The 16187-nt window shown below is 47.5% G+C and overlaps 1 protein-coding gene across 1 annotated transcript in view; it reads left to right on the forward strand.

Annotated features, from left to right (window-relative positions):
- Positions 1-16187, forward strand: part of NACC2 (NACC family member 2) — a 52525-nt gene that overhangs the window by 9286 nt on the left and 27052 nt on the right. Inside the window, exon 2 of the mRNA XM_056860540.1 lies at positions 6866-7033. Within this exon, the coding sequence (XP_056716518.1) occupies positions 6866-7033 (168 nt within the window). The remainder of the gene's footprint in view (positions 1-6865; positions 7034-16187) is intronic.

Genomic DNA, 16187 nt, shown 5'->3' on the forward strand with positions numbered 1-16187 from the left:
AACAACCTGCACCCCAAGGTCCTTCATCTTCTTACCCAGAGTCGCATAGTCTCTTTTAATACGTTCTGGGCTGTGTCGGGCAATATCATGAATGAGAAAGTAAGGGTAATAATCTGTGGACTTGATGAGTCTTCCTACCCTTTCTGTCACATCCTGAATGTGTGCACCTGGTAGGCAGCAAACCTCTTAAGACGACAAGTCCAGTCGGCACTCTTTAGACTCTACCTCTCTCAGTAGGGAATCCCCAATTACCAGAACATGCCTCTTCCTAAGTTGGGTAGTGGAAGATCAAGTCTCGTCATGGGCTGGAGCCTGAGAAATTTTTTTTAAGCTTTGTTCTAGTGGTGCAGAATCAGTATCTATGGGGAGATTCTGGAACCGATTTCTGAGCAACAGAGGATCAGAATGACTCCTGGTTTTCCGGCTCCTGTGGGTCACATTCTTCCATGCACCCTCCTCCTGTGTTGGTTGCGCCTCCTTACTCCTTGAGATTCCTTACTCTCCTCCTCCTGTTGCCCCCTAAAGAGTGCTTCATGCATTCTCTCCATGAGCTCTTCACCCTCCTTTATAAAATGGAGTGTGGACAAGTGTGCCTCAAGTCCCTGTATCTTCTCCTCCAGCAGGGCTACCAACTTACACTTGCTGCAAGTGTAACTATTGCTACCCACAGGTAAGAATACAATCATGCCACAGCCCTTGCATGTTACTGCCTCAGCTCCCTCACTATCCATACTGCTGTGATCCATTGCTGAAGCTATTCAGTTAATTTCCTGCACTTCCCTGATAGCTCCCCTGACAAACAGACTAAAGCTTTTTGAAGTGACTAGGCTCTTAGAAAGGACCACTTCCTGAGAAGTGATCTGTTATCTTATTCAGCCAGTCACCAAAGCAGGACTTTACTTACTTTGTTAAAAGCAAGTCTTTTTTGATATACCGGTACTTCCAGTAAAAATGTGTAAATGCAAATTACAAGGTCTTCACACTCTGTTACAATGTATGCAGTGACAATGTATTCTGTTACAATGTATGCAGTAAAAGCAAACAAGTATTACATACTATTCAGTTTTAAAATCCATTTTAAATATAGTCAAATAAATCTGATTAAGTTTAAAGTATCTAATTCACAATATCTGGAATAATAATTCACAACCATACATACCAGTAGCCTTTCTTCGAGACCCTCTTAGAGAGATTTCAAATACTAGTCTCACTGTGCCTGTATTTATACTGTTACAAGCTCCTTGAAAAGGAAGCAGTAAAGATCCTGCATATTTGTTATCTAGAAGGTTTTTAACCCTGCAGTAACCTTGCAGTAGGCACATGCTAAATTACATCATTTAGTGTACTAAGTTATTCCACTCATAAGACCATATTTGGACATCCACATCCTCTTAGTCATTTTCACTAAACTATAAACTATACGTTTTTAAGCTTTGTACTCACTCTATATACTCAACTTTAACATCATTCTCATCTCCAGCACAAGACGCATATGTTACATTCATTTGTGAATCAACAGTATAATGTTTACACACTTAAATCACAAAACACAATTATATGCTTATTTTGCAATACATAGCCTTGTGGTTTGTAGGGAGAAAATATGCAATGTCCTTGGTAGGGCAATAAGGCATTTAATATCTTTGATGAGGGCAGTAAGACAGTTCATAACTGATAAGACATTAGGAGTCTTTTGTGCTCCTACATTAAAAAAGGTAGTTGAGCACTTTACTTTAAAGATTACCTTGAAAGGCTGCTTTGAAAAGGTAAAAACTCTGCACTGAGAACCTTGAAAAAGGAATAGGAGTTCTTTACTGAAAGTGTGAAGAAATATTTCTCCTAACAGATGGCAAGCAGATGGCATGAGTATTTCACACACATAAGCTCAATGAAACCAGAAGCTTTTATTCCTTCTGTTTAAACCTTCAGTTATATAACTGTTCAGTCTTTTATGTGTAGCTTTTTAGTTTTATAATGAATAATTCTGCCAATGTGCAACAGAATACTATGGTTTATGTGCTGTAACATGTCAGAGACTGGGACAAGCCTCTCAAGACTCCGTGCTTGAGAAGCAAAAACACTCAACAGATATAAAATGTAGAAACTTGTCAGCTGCTTACAGGGCCCCCAGCCTAAGACCCCCCCAAGCTAAGACCCCCAGGGCAAGAGCTTGCGCCTTTGCCAAGAGGAGCCTTCTTAAATACTCTCAGCCCCATCCCTCAACCGCCAGCAGCAGAGCAATTAACTTCAGCCACACCAGCCCTTCCTGACTCAACAACAGCTAGATAAAAGAACAAAGAGAACCACTCAGAAACACCACTCCAGCAGACTCCAGCCACCCACTCATTCTCACACACAACCTCAGCTACTGCTCCCCAGCCACCGAGGGGAAAAAAACTTAAAAAAAACTTGCACTGACCTTTCTCTAAGTTCCTGCTGTGTCTCTCAGCCCAGCTGCCACAGCTGCCCTGATCATCCTCATCACTGTTTTCTGCACCTGCTCCATTCTGTCCACATCCTTTTTGAAGTTAGGCCTCCAGAACTGCACACAGTACTCCAGGTGTGGCTTGACCAATGCAGTGTACAACAGAACTATGACATCTCGCAATTTGGATGTTATGCCTCTGTTGATGCACCCCAAGATTGCATTAGCCTTTTTTGTCACTGGCTGCTCATATTTAACTTACAGTCCACCCATACCCCAAGATTCTATTCACACACACTGATACCCAGAAGTGTATCCCCCATCCAGAATGTAGAACTCGGCACTTATCCTCGTTGAATTGCATCTTGAAAGGTGAAGTCCATTGCGAGCTAGTAGGTCGCTGTCCAGAAAACCTAGTCCATGGTCCCAGAATCCAAATAGCTTCTGCTGGCACCACCAATGCAGCCAGTGTTTCACCTCCATTATCTTCTGTTCCCAATGCATTCCCCTTCCTCTGATAGGAAGGATCAAAGAGAACACCAGCGGTGCCCCCATTTCCTTCACCTTCCTCTCAAGACCTCCATAGTCAGCCTTAATGTTTTCGGTGGTGTTCACGGCTGTCGTTGGTTCCCACATGGACCATCACAAATGGGTAATGATCCATAGGTTTTGATCAATTTTGGTATCCGATCTACAATATTTTCACCCCTGGCAAGAAACACACCTCTGGAGCCATGGGGTCAGACCTGGTCACATGACATTTCATACTCCTCAGCAGGGTGTCAACCATGAATAACACTTTCCTATTTCTTGTGTTGGTGATTCTTCCATTGGTAGTGTTTCCTTCTCTGTCGCCACAGCAAGGGCCTGGAATTGATTCCTTTTTATTTATTTATTTATTTATTTATTTATTTTTGGCGTTTCAAAGACAAGCAGATTTATTGTGGCACATGCTTTCATAGACTAGAGCTCTCTCAGTTCAAGGTGTTAAGTGAGGGGAGGGGAAATGTAAACGGTTGCAAAATCCAGTATGTCCAGTCTGTGACATTTTGTGTGCCCTGCTCCAATGTATAGAGATAAGCACGGAGGCCCCAACTGCAACTCCTACAGTGTGTGAGAGAGAAAACTCTGGTCGCAACGGAGACCGAAAAGAATAAGCTCAAATTTGTGAATAATTCTAGTTCGGCAATTTCACGCTGCAGTCTCCCTTTGAAGTTCTTGGGTTGAAGGATGGTAACTTTCAGCTCGGCGGCAGAACCTCTTGGAAGACAAACATTCTTTTGGTTGCTGAACGTTGCTGTTTCTTTTTTTAAAAAGAATTTTTATTATTTTCTCATTTAATGCCTCATACGTGTGTCACTACTCAGTTATAAAAATCAATAAATGTAAATTAAAGTCTAATAAAATTTTTAATACAAATATAAATGACTCCCCCTTCACTTTCTTCCGACCGAAAATAAATTGTAATTACTTTTGCTAACACCATAATCCCCATCTATATAAAAAGTCATCCTTTTCCTGTTTTATCTAATACAAATCTTATGGTATCCTAATTAGCCATTATACAAAATATATACACGGGATTAAATCAAAATTTATCCTTTAAGTTGATCCATCAGAAAATAATTTTCACAATAAGTTCTCCACGCCTCCTTACCCCCTATATAATAATAAAAAGAATTACCCAACATCTCTTTCCATTCATTAAAAGAATAGTTGTTTTATGTATATAATTTCCAGCAAGGTTCGCCCATTCTTTATTTTAAGCAATAATATTCTAATAAATCAATATCAATTATGATTCTCTTTCCATTTAAACCAGTCCCTTTAACTTCCCTTTAATCATATCACCAAGGAAGACCCAACTCTTTTATATTAGTCTCTTTGCTTGGAATTTCCAGCGTTTCCTTCTTGCCTCCAATAGCAATAGGCATCGGAAATCATCCTTGGAGGTCATTATTGAATCTTCTGCATACAGATGGTCTTCATAGTAGATCCAGGTTGTAGTCTGTTCCATCCCACGTTCAAGTAAAGGAATCTTGTCAGCTCCAATTTTCTTGCTTATTAGGTCCTCCAAGCATAAGTTAAAGATTTCCTCAGGCAGGTTATAGAGACACAAATCCAAGTCCTTCACTGTCAAATCCATTGTTGGTAGCAGGATTATCGCACTTTGCTTATTGAAATTTCCCATTTCATCCGAGTATTTCCTCTGTCTTTCTTCTTTATTGTCATCAAGTGGCAATTCTATAGAACCTTTAAGGTCTTCCTCATTTATTTTTTGGGCAGGTAACTGGATATCAACATTCATTGTAACAGCCATCCATGCCATCTGCTTTGCCATCTGCTTCTGTTTTTTTAACATTTGTTCATACTATCTAGCAGAAGCCTCATACTGCTGGGCAAACAGATCTTGGATTTTTTCCATTTTCTCCAGGGTGTGGGTAAACTGTTAACTTTTATCAAGCACAATCACTGTGATTTTCTTCAAAGTTTAAAATACCAACGAGTTTTTTGCTGGCCGCTCTAGGTCAACAATCACAGGAAGTCAGCCAGAAATGATGCAGCCACGGACCTTCCGTCTTCCCCTTTTTGTAGTTTTTAGGATAAGCCTTTTATTGGGGAAGTTTCTGGTCATGCGTAGTTCTGTTCTTCCCTTCTGCAGAGTCAACAGGCATTTCAATTTTGAGTATGTGGCAGGTTCATCTTCCTAACCCGGAAAAGGTATTGTGACAAAGGGGGGGGGTTAGTGCTCCTTTCCCCTCAAACATCACAGAGTCCAATTGGTATTTGTGACGTCCATCAAAAAGTCAATTGTTTAGTCTACCCAAATTTATAACTTAATTACTGCTTTATCCAATGTCTTATCTCAGCCAGTCAGTTTTTTGATTGGGGGGGGGGGAGAATGCGGAGTTCCCAATTATTTCTAACAGCCAGGCTGCTCTTCTATTCCTGGTAAAAGCGAAAGTATTCTTGTTACTCACATAGACTTCAGATAGTGAGGTATTTGTTCGTTAATTAGTTGATAAGTTGGTAATAGGTGGTGGAGATCCTGGCCAGACGCCAAAGAAAATGCTCACGGCGATGCTTTCTCCCCTCAACGCCAAGCAGGACAGTCTCCACACCTCCGGGGGACTTAAAAAAACTCCCTCGGAGAGTATGGGCGTCAAACTGCTATCTTCAGGCTGCAGAGGAATTCCTGTATCCCAATCCACTAATTAGGACTGGGTTGGAGTGAAATAAATCACTCCAATTAAAGCGTATCTTGGATTCTCTTGAGAGCTCTCTCAAGAGACAAGCGCCGGGATCAGCTCAGCCACCAGAAGTCTAATTGATTCCTCAGTTCTAATGTAACTTAGTGCCATCTCTCTTGACGCCTTTGGGGTCATGCGGTACTGCTCTGAGGAGTCTCATTAGGGAAGGCAACCACACTGTTGATGCTGTGACTGGTCTTCCCTTCCCTATGCAGGGCATCAAGGCTTCTCTTAATAAAATACTACCATTCCTTGATCTCATGAAGAGTAGGAGTCCTTTCCTCCAAGCTCCAAACCTCCTCCTCTAAGAGCCCTATTAACTTACACTTGTGACAGGTGAAGTCCATCTTGTCCTCAGGGAGGAAAACAAACGGCACACTTTCTGCAGGTGACTGGAAATGGTCTGTGAGCATTCATCATCAACTTACAAGTGGATTCTTTCACCCTAGAAATACCTTGGTGCGGTGATCTAACCAGAAACTTACAGACCTGACCAAATGTCTACCTAAGCCAAAAGGAGTAACAAGCACAACAAATTTCCTGGGTCCCCAGGCCAATCCCCAGGTGGGGAGGAGCCGAGCAATTCAGTTGCTCACAGCCCCCCCACCTCTCAACAGCCACAGCAGAGGGTGGGGCCATCAATCAACCCCAGGCAAACAGGCCCTCCTCACTCAGCAACACACTAGACAAAAGAACTCACAGAACCAGTCAGAATCCCCTCTCCAGAAGGCTCCAAGCACCCACTCTTGTTCTAAAATCTTTCCTGCATGAAAGATTTTTTGTTGTACTTCTCTTTTATATCACTTCATGTGAATTCCTTTGCATCAGAATTAACCTGTCATGATGCTGATCTACCACAAAGAAGGTCCTGATGCTTCTTCTGGGATCCCTTGGCTTATTATCCTTCCTCCTGTGTCCAGTCAGGTTATCCTGCTTCAGTTACACATACCCCATCAGCAGCATGGTGCCCATGCAAGCCTTTGAAGTTTAAGGAGCCCTGGTCCTGCATGTTGCCAGCTGTGTCCTTCATAGGCCAAGAGTAGTTTGTAGCCAGCTGCAGGAGAGGTTCCCTTCCCCAGTCTCCTGACTGCCAACTCTGTCTTCAGAGCAGGGGTCTGAGAATAGCAGGTTCTCACAAGATACCACGTTGCTTTAATGCTCCTGCTCCTTGTCTGTGCTTCATTCCAAGGGCCTCCAGAGAAACCAGAGCAGGTGCCGCTGGAGAGCCGCTCCTGTGTCCTCATTCGGCGAGACTTGGTTGCTCTCCCGGCAAGTCTCATCAGTCAAATTGGATACCGGTGCCATCCAAAGCTCTACTCAGAAGGAGATCCTGGAGAGAAACTTGAACTTGTTGCAGGTAATTAAATGAGAACTTCCTTTTATGTCTCTAAATAGTTTGAACTGGTCTCTCATCTTCCATTAGTTGTACATGATTGTACACAAATTTTGATGTAGTGTTCCCATCCCCCCAGTAAGGTTATCCTTTTTGGTTCCGAAAGGGGGAACTTAGCAAAAATGGACTAGTCAGAAGGGACTTGAAAGGGAGATCCAGGAGAATCAAGATGCTTGGAACCTATTTAAAACCATACTAATTGAGGCCCAGATAAACCTCAGATTGGGAAAGGTCCCACTGAGTGCAAAAGGATGCTTGCACTGTTAACTGTCCAAGTCAAAAGCCATAAAAAGCAGGAATAGTTTTGTTTAAAACGTGAAAGGTATACCCAAATAAGAAAGGACCACAGGCTCTGACAAAATGCACAATAATACAATCAAAAAGAGAATTTGAAGAGCAGATGGCCAAAAACATTATGAAAAAATAAACATTTCTTCGAATATATCAAGAGCAGGAAACCAGACAGGGAGGCAGCTGGGTCATTGGATGACAAAAGGAATGCAATGATTGGTTAAGGAAGACCGATGGCATAACTGAGTTGAGGGCATTGTAGCTTTCTTCAGATTGCACCCAGGGCTAACACCCATGTGGGGCATGGACCCACAAGCAGCGCAGCTGTTTGAGTCAAACCAAGTTGATGAGTGAGGAAGTTGAAGGACTGCTGAGATAGGTAGTTGTGAATTTCCTGCATCGTGCAGGGTTGGACTAGATGACCCTGGTGGTCCCTTCCAACTCTATGATTATATGAAAATTAAAAACTGCTCAGCATCTGGGTCCACATGGCATATGGCGGGGGGGGGGGGGAATTAAGGAACTTCTATCTGAAACCGTTCATCTACTAACCAACATTTGCAACTTGTTACTGAAAAATTGGCCTCTTTATTGGAAGACTAGAAAATAACAAAAGAAGAGATCCAGTGGGGATCTAGGAACTTACAGGCCAGTTACCCTATCATCTGTTCTGGATACATTAGATAGAATTATTAAGCACACAGAGGAGCAAAGCCTGCTGAGGGAAAGTCAGCCTGGCTTCTGTAAAGAAAAACTCTGCTTCACCCACCTTCTGGAGTTCTTTGAGAAGGTTAACAAGCTTGTGGGTCAGGTTGATCTGGTACACCTAATAGATTTGGGCTTCTAAAAGGCTTTTGATAGGGTCCCACCAAATATTCCTGAGTGATCTTAGAAGTCAGGGAATAAGAGAACAGGTCCTTTTATGGATTAAAAATTGGTTAAACCCAAAAAGCAGAGAGTACCCCCCCCCCAAAAAAAAACCAGACAGCTCTCACAGCAGAGAGAAGCAAGCAGCAAGGTCCTTGCAGCCTGTGCTATTTAATTTGTTCACAAATGATCTGGAACTGGGGGTGAGTAGTGTGGTGGCCAAGCGTGCCGATGATATCAAACTATTAGTGTGTTGAAATGATATTTCATCCCTGGGATTTTTGTAATAATTTTTTAATTTACTTCATGAATGTGCTTTTTGTACTCTGTGAATGTTTAGAAGTTAAACACAAACTGCCTTTACAGGTAGTCTATTCAAACGAAAGAGAATTCTCCCTCCCACTTGCTTCTCAATTCCTTCTGAACTGTAAGCTGCAGAGCTTGGGGCAATAAAGCCGTTAGTGAGCTAAGGAAGGCAACCTAATAGGCAAAAGATGAGGTGCAGGTGAGACTGTTGAGCCTCAAAAGGACCAAATGGTTTTAATCTCTCCCCTCCCCTCACTGGTTTGCAGGGTTTGTGGGAAGAAGGAGGGTTCCCATTTGTTGGAGTAGACTTTTGCTGGGAACACGAGGAAACCTGTAAAGAGGCTTTGGGAGGACTCTGGAGTAGGCACGTACTGTACCATTGCCAGGTCCCTCTTCACCACTGGTGGGAGATTTTTGAGGTGAAGCCTGAGGAGGGCAGGGTTTGGGGAGGGGAGGGACTTCAGTGCCATAGAGTTAGATTGCCAAAGCGACCATTTTCTCCAGGCGTTCTGATCTCTATCGGCTGGAGATCAGTTGTAATAGCAGGAGATCTCCTGCTACTACCAGGAAGCGTATCAAAAAAGAAAACACAGCACGGTGGCAGTTGATTAAATGTACTATGCTAATATAAAGTCATATACATGTGTAAGAATAACAAAAGGTATGAGCAGCAACATACAAATGCAGCTGTTGTATAAGTTTAAATCCCAAAGAATAACAAGAAGCCAAATGTAATGGCGTAAAGAGGACAAATATTAAGTAGAAATAGTGCAGCATGTACAAAAAAGGCATGCAATTCCAGCTGTCATATAAGTCCCACGAAATTAACAAGGCACCAAATGTAATGGCACTTAAAGGGACAGATACAAATTAGAACAATACAGAACATTCGAAATACCATAGGGAAATAACCACAAGACATTCTAGCAATCAGCTGACAGAAAGGCTACGAGCAGTAACTCTGTTAAAATGGCTCTTGGCATTGAGTGCCTGTAATTGTACAACTTATGAACACCGTTCTTATGAATAAGAACACACACAATGCTCGTATGACTGTCTTATTTCTCAATCAACTGAAGAAGGGAGCTTGGTGGCTCAAAAGGGACCTAGAAGCCAGCCTTATCCTTTTGCATCTTTAATGGACTTACATCCTTGTGCGCCCTTGGCCTATAGCTTCCAGTTTCCCTCCTGCCTTGCTGGGGAGAGCACGCTACTAGCAGAGCTCTGCTGAACATTTCTTTGAGATCAGTGTTAGGATCCTGCCTTTTCTCTGTTTTTTTACTCCTTCTTTGTCTACTGCCTTCTGTCTAAAAAAAGAGCCTTCTTTTCCTTTTCTCTTAAGTCTCTCCTTCGTTGTTGTCTGCTGCTACTCTCTCCGGCCCCATTCACAAAATGGCGGCAGCAGCCAGCGATGTCCCCAGAGAGAATGATCTGCTTCGGTGGGGGAATATGACCACACCCTTCACCCCCAAGGAACTCAAGGACTTGAAGAACCCTGTACATATCCATCATTGGTGAAAGAAAGTTCCTTCTGTTTCTGAGCACTTCCAACAGTTTGATTGGTTAGATTTATAAATCTTTTGCAAGTCTTTTGATGTGAAATACCATCTGTAAAACATCTTATACCAATTTTCTCTCGCCACTGAGAATTTCAAATTAGTCATCCATAGTCTTTCCCAGGTTTGCATTGGGATAATCTCTCCAAGATTCTGCACCCATATGATCATGCGTGTCTTGCCCTGTTCTGAGGCTGTTTCCAGAATCAATAATAACCGGTATACTTTTGTTAACATGTGGTCTTGTGATTTAGTAAACATCTGTTCAAAATCAGTTATAGCCCATTCCTGAGGCTGCAGGTGGGGCGCAGCACAGAAGTGGCGCAGCCAGGAGGCTTCCTAGAGGGCTTCGTGGCAGCACACAGCACCAAAAAAAAAGGGAAAAGTTACAAAAGAAGGTAGAGGCCAAGGAGTGGGGGGGCGGGGGCGTAGGAACGCCGCGGGGCACAGCCTGAGCTCGGAAGAGAACCAGACCCAATGAGGCTTGGATGAGCAGCGGAGGAGCCATCTGTGTGGGAATGGCACACCAACATGTCATGGTGGACTGAGTCCTCGGGGACTCGGGTCTGCGGCTCGGGGGCCTCTCCCACTGGCAGCGGTAGCACCAGGAGGGAATGGCTGGCCACGAGCGAGCAGAAAAGGACTGTGGCATCTCCATGCAAATGTCCACGGAGATGTCTAGGAGCTGCCAGTTCAGCGATGTCGACCCATGCCCTCTGTGCCTCCCTTCTTGCTCTGCGGCCACCGTCGGAGCTGGCCAGCCACAGAATCTGAGCCTCACAAGAGTATAGCCACCAAGCACAGGCCGCTGTGGAGATGGGACAAGAAGGGCCCCTTCCACGGGTGGCCACATCCCTCCCAGTGGTCTGGGAGTGCCATGTATGCCCTGGGTGTCCCTACCTGCCTCCCCTCCTCTGCCACCAAGTGATGAGTCCAGAGCCGCAGCCTTCTGCCAGAGCATCTTTTGTGGGAGGCACCTGGCCCTGTGGAGGTGGAGAACACCCAGGAGGGGGATGGTGAAGACATAGGAGAACTGAGGGAATCCGGCCATGGTGCTGGGTGGGGTGGTAAAGTGCCGATGGCCACAGCTGCTCCATGCTGTCCTCGGCCACATCTGTACAGATGGCTGTTCCCGTGGCTGTGTAAGGCCCCATGCAGCCCAAGCTGCTTTAGTGTGGGATGTCCAAGCTCAGAAGACAGCCAGACCCTAGGAGGCTGATTAATCAGTGAGGCAGCCACCTGTGTGGACACGGCAGCCCAAAAGGTCATGGTGGCCACACTGCTGGGGAATATGGGGGTGCAAGGCAAGGGGGGCAACACAGCCCCCCCTGCAGACGCCGCTTGCACCAGGAGGCGGTGCCTGCCAGCTGTGTCCCACCACAGGACAGCAGCGGCTCCATGCAAATTGCCACAGGGATGACCTGGAGCTGCCAGCACTGTGATGCCAGGCCAAGCCCTCTCCACCTTTCCTCACACAATGGGGCCACAGTTGGAGCTGGCCAGCAGCTGAAGCGCATTCTTCCAAGAGAAACGTCCCAGGCGCTGTCCAGCGTCTTCACGGCAACAAAATAGGGCCTAGTGTGGCCAGGGCCAGCATGAGTGGCGGGGCGGCCCCCACCCCACAGCAGCTCCACTGCCACGAAAGCACGGCCTCCAACTCCTGACACCCACCCAGAGAGCCACTGACAGTCCGTGCCTCGGGAGGCCGTCAGTTGCGTTTCGTCGCTTGGCCTAGGTTGCAGATGGGGGAAATAGTGGCCAGTGCTTGTCTGTGGAAGGATGGGGAAGGCTGCGGCAGAGCACATGATGACGGATGGGAGAGGCCGATCGTCGGCTCCTGTCTCGGCTCCCAGGCAGCCGGGTGCCTGTGCAGGGGGCGACCACCCTGCCGTTAGTGATGCCTCAGGCCCCACCGCTCTGCCTCTCCCTCCATCCCCTGCCATGCAGCCGGCCCCATGACGCTCGGTGCTCTTCTCCTAAGGCCAGGTGTGGAGCATGAGGGAGGGGGCATGAATGACAGGTCACCTAGACAGCGGAATACAGTAATGCCTTGGCCCTAGAGTGTCTTCCCTGAGCATGCACATGTGAGTATGCACTGGGCGAGGGTGAAGAGCCTCGGTGGAAGCGATGCTGATGGAGACAGGAGAAAAGCTGTGGAGGGTGCGGGGGCGTTGCCTAACCCCCCCCCTGTACAGATGACAGCTGCTTCTCTGTTGTTAACCATGCAAGGGGCGCCCTCCACATTAGGAGAGCTGATTGTGGGGGTGGGGGTGCGAGTGGGGGTGGAACGTTGGGTTGGCGACGTCATGGGATTAATGGTGGGTCTGCGAGCATGGCTGCGGAGCTTGGGCGTGCCACATTGGTTGACAGCAAATATTTGGGTTCCAGGGTTGGCTCTACGCCATCACTTGGCAATCAGACCCCACCGCCAAGGTCTAATGCGACCTGAATAGATGCGTGTTTCCGTGGCTGTGCAATAGCCAAGGAGGCCACTTGCAGTTATAATATGAGTGGCCGTGGCAAAGGAGCTGCAGCCGACTGCCTTCTATTGGGTGGAGGTGTCAGGATGGCTAGCACGGGAGGGCCGCCAAACATAGGGTGGGCCCGGGTGAAGGGGCAATAGGACATAGACAATAGCTTGGGTGTGTGTTCAGCGTGCCCCGGATGCGTGGGTGGGCACATATGGCCAGCCAGAGGCCGCTATCATTGGCCATGCAAATGAGGCGGCCGCAGAGGCTCACGGCAGCCGCAGTCTCTCAGCAGTAGTGACCCACTCCATCAAGGCTCATTGCAGTGCTGATCGTCCCCCGCCCCAGTTCCACCCTCCGCCCTCTTGACAGGGGCTCCCACCCACCACATGGTCTTTGCTCCCTCGGATGTGAGGGCGATCTGGCTGCGACATCTTTCACCCCATTGATCGCCAGGATTGATTTGGCTGATCTGGCTGGCTAGGCGGGTGTCCCCTACCTCCCTCACCGCTCCATGTGCGTTCCTCCTGAAGCTGCGCACTCAGTGGAAGAGGACGACCATTCCAGATAGGAGTGTACCGTTCTTTAGTCAAAGGTATATGATAGCCTTTGCTCCCTCGCCTCCCCCCCCAGTTGATGGGGACTGAGTTCCAAGAGTGAAGAGGCCATCCCCAGGGTGATGCTGGACCCCTTGGCTGGGCCGCATGCACCAAGGCAGCCAGACCCTCCCGTCCCCTTCCCCAAGCACTCTGCAGGCGGCCAGAGTAACAGCCACAACTTTATTTTAACCAGAGTTGGAGAGTGGCAGGTGAGAGGGCAGGGGTGGAGTTCCAGGTGTCAGACTGGGTGTTGGGTGGGGCCAGGGGGTCAGAGATCCACCACGGTGCTTGGAGGCAAAGGTAGTGCTCCCTCGGCGAACTGCTTCTGTCCTTGTGAAAATGTGTGTGTGGGTTGGTGAAGGCGGGCGGTTGGCCGTCAGAGGAACCTGCAGCGAGAAAGACGGGTCTGGGGGGAGATGGGCAGCCGACCCCTGGGCAGCATGGCGGTCGCCCAGGGGTTTAGCTCCAACGGCATGGTGGTGGTCCTGGCCCGTGGATGTGGTGCGCATTGCCAGCATCATCAGAAGGCTGTCTGTAGAGGCCAGAGGACTGCTGAGGGCGAGGGTAGCGTGAGTGGTGGCTGCCCAGGGTGGGGGCATCAGCGGTGATGGAGAGGCAGAGCGGCATGGAGGTGGCGGCGAGCCCCCAGGCTGGCCAGAACTGTGCCCGCAACTGAAAAGGAAAACAGAGAGGGATGAGAGGCTACCTCGCCCTGGCCTTCCACGAAGGCGCTCTCTTGAGTGAGGCCAGGTGTGAGCCTCGACAATGGCAATGGTTAGAGTGGAGGGGGAAAGTATGGCGATCGTCTTCAGAGGTGGTCCCCCCCCAGAAGCCCCCCCCCAAGAGAGGGCAGCTGGAGGAGCCATAGCACCAAGCCCACCCCCCAGAGGAGTTGGAGCGAGAACCATGCACAGTCCCCACGGAGAGGGGAGCTGGAGCGAGAAAAACGCAAAGTCCCAACCCCCCGGTACAGACCAGCAGCATGCCAGCCTGTGCGAGGCTTACCTGTCAAGTGAGTGGCGGATTCAAAGTGCTGCTTATGAGGGACGTTTCTACCTCTGAGGCCCCTCCTCCTGGGGGGCACTGCCACTTCCTGCCCTGGCCCCATTGGCCAGCCTCCTAGGCGGGTTCCAGAGGCGCCATGCTGAGACGGGCAGTGCTTGGGCGCATTGGGAGAGACGAGGGTCTGGAGCCGTTGCATGGCGGTCAGTGGGCTGTGCCAGGTCAAGACCTGGCAATAGAGCAATAAAGAGGCACGGCCTTTGTCTACACTCAGACGCACATCATCAACTACAGCTAGCAGAGCCGTCTCTGTTCCATAATCCAGACTGAAAAGAGTCTAGACCAGATGAGTTATCCAAGAAGGCCTAGAGTTGGTCCGCTACTGCTCTTTCAATCATTTTGCCCAGAACGGGCAGGTTAGACACTGGGTGATAATTGGCCACATAATCTTTCTGTAGCGATGGTTTTTTCAGTAGCAGATAGGTAACTGCCTCTTTGAGTGGATGAGGGAAGGTGGCCTGAGTTAGTAACTGATTTATAATAGATACTAAATGTTTGTTGATGTGGTGCTTATATAATTTTAGTAGCCAGGATGGGCAAGAGTCCAGAGTGCAAGGAGTGGCCTTCACTGATCCCAGGATCTTGTCAACATCCATCACAGAAACTGGGTCAAAATGATCCATAAATAGATGTGGTGGTGTATTAGGCCTTCAGGTGTGACTGTGTTGCAACTTACATCAAGATCATGGTGTAATCTTGATATTTTAGCAGTGAAAAATTTGGCAAAAGTATCACATCTAATCATCTCTTTCTGAGACAATAAAGGCTCAGATTTTTGCCTCAGAAGTTGCTGAGCTACCTTGAACAGTTGGGATGGTTGTGAGCTACCTGATGGTACAGTAGCAGAGTAGTAACATTTCTTTGCCGGCCTCCGTGGGCGCGCCATTTTAACAGGAGTCGCACTCACCTGGGCTTTAAGTAGGTCATGGTCAGACCATGCTGCAGGTCGAATCTCTCCCCTGAAACCAGGCCATCCCTCAGCTGCTTAGGGCAAAAACTTAAATCTACTGTGTGACCATTTTCATGTGTTGGGCCCATCACAATTTGATAGAGGTCCAAGGCAGTGAAAGAGACTATAAAATTCTGGGTCAGTCCTGGCAAAGTATCCTCGGCATGGATATTGAAAACTCCCAGAATGATCAATCTAGGAGTCTCCCACAGCACATCCGACAGTGCCTCTGCTAACTCATGAAGTGTGCCCTCTGGAGAACTAAACGGCTACCAGAGGTACCACTTTCATTCCATGAGAGCTTTTCTGACTCCAATCACGACGATCAGGCTTCCCGTTCCAATCTTGGTTCTGAGCTGCCTTCAGACCCTTCACCAGATGTGGCTGTGGGGGACAGTCTACCCATATCTCCCAATGAGGATCTGAGACTCCTTTCGCAGCAGATGCTCAGAATGGCCAAGTCTCTGGAGATTAAACCCAAGGCCAAGATTCTATCGGTACTGTACTGTGAGGCACCAGTTAAGGTTGCCTTCCCAGTTTTGGAAGATTTCTTGGACATGGCAAAAAAGGATTTGGGATAAACCTTCTATCCCTAAAACAGCTAGAATAGTTGACAACCTGTTTAAGGTACAACAGGGGGAGTGTGGCTTCTTGTTTTTACATCCAGCACTGTCATCCCCGGTGGCAGATGAGGTGCAATCAAAGCACAGGCAGGAGGGTCATTCAGCCCCTCTTGACAAGGATGGTTGCAAGATCGATGCCCTTGGCAGAAAAGTCTACTCAGCTGATACCCTTAATTTCCGCATAGCCAATTATCAGGCTACCATGGCTGCATACCAACTGTTTCTGTGGGATAGGATGGCAGCTTACATTGAGCTCCTTCCCGAGGACAAGTGTACTGTAGCTAAAATGCTTATGGCAGAAGCAACCAAATTAGCGAAACAACAAATGAGTGCAGGCAGACATGCAGTGGACTGCTTGAGCCAAGACAGCAGCTATTAGGGCTTTCTCCTGGCTATG

This window comes from Euleptes europaea, chromosome 14 (genome assembly GCF_029931775.1).
Source record: "Euleptes europaea isolate rEulEur1 chromosome 14, rEulEur1.hap1, whole genome shotgun sequence".
Classification (NCBI taxonomy): domain Eukaryota; kingdom Metazoa; phylum Chordata; class Lepidosauria; order Squamata; family Sphaerodactylidae; genus Euleptes; species Euleptes europaea.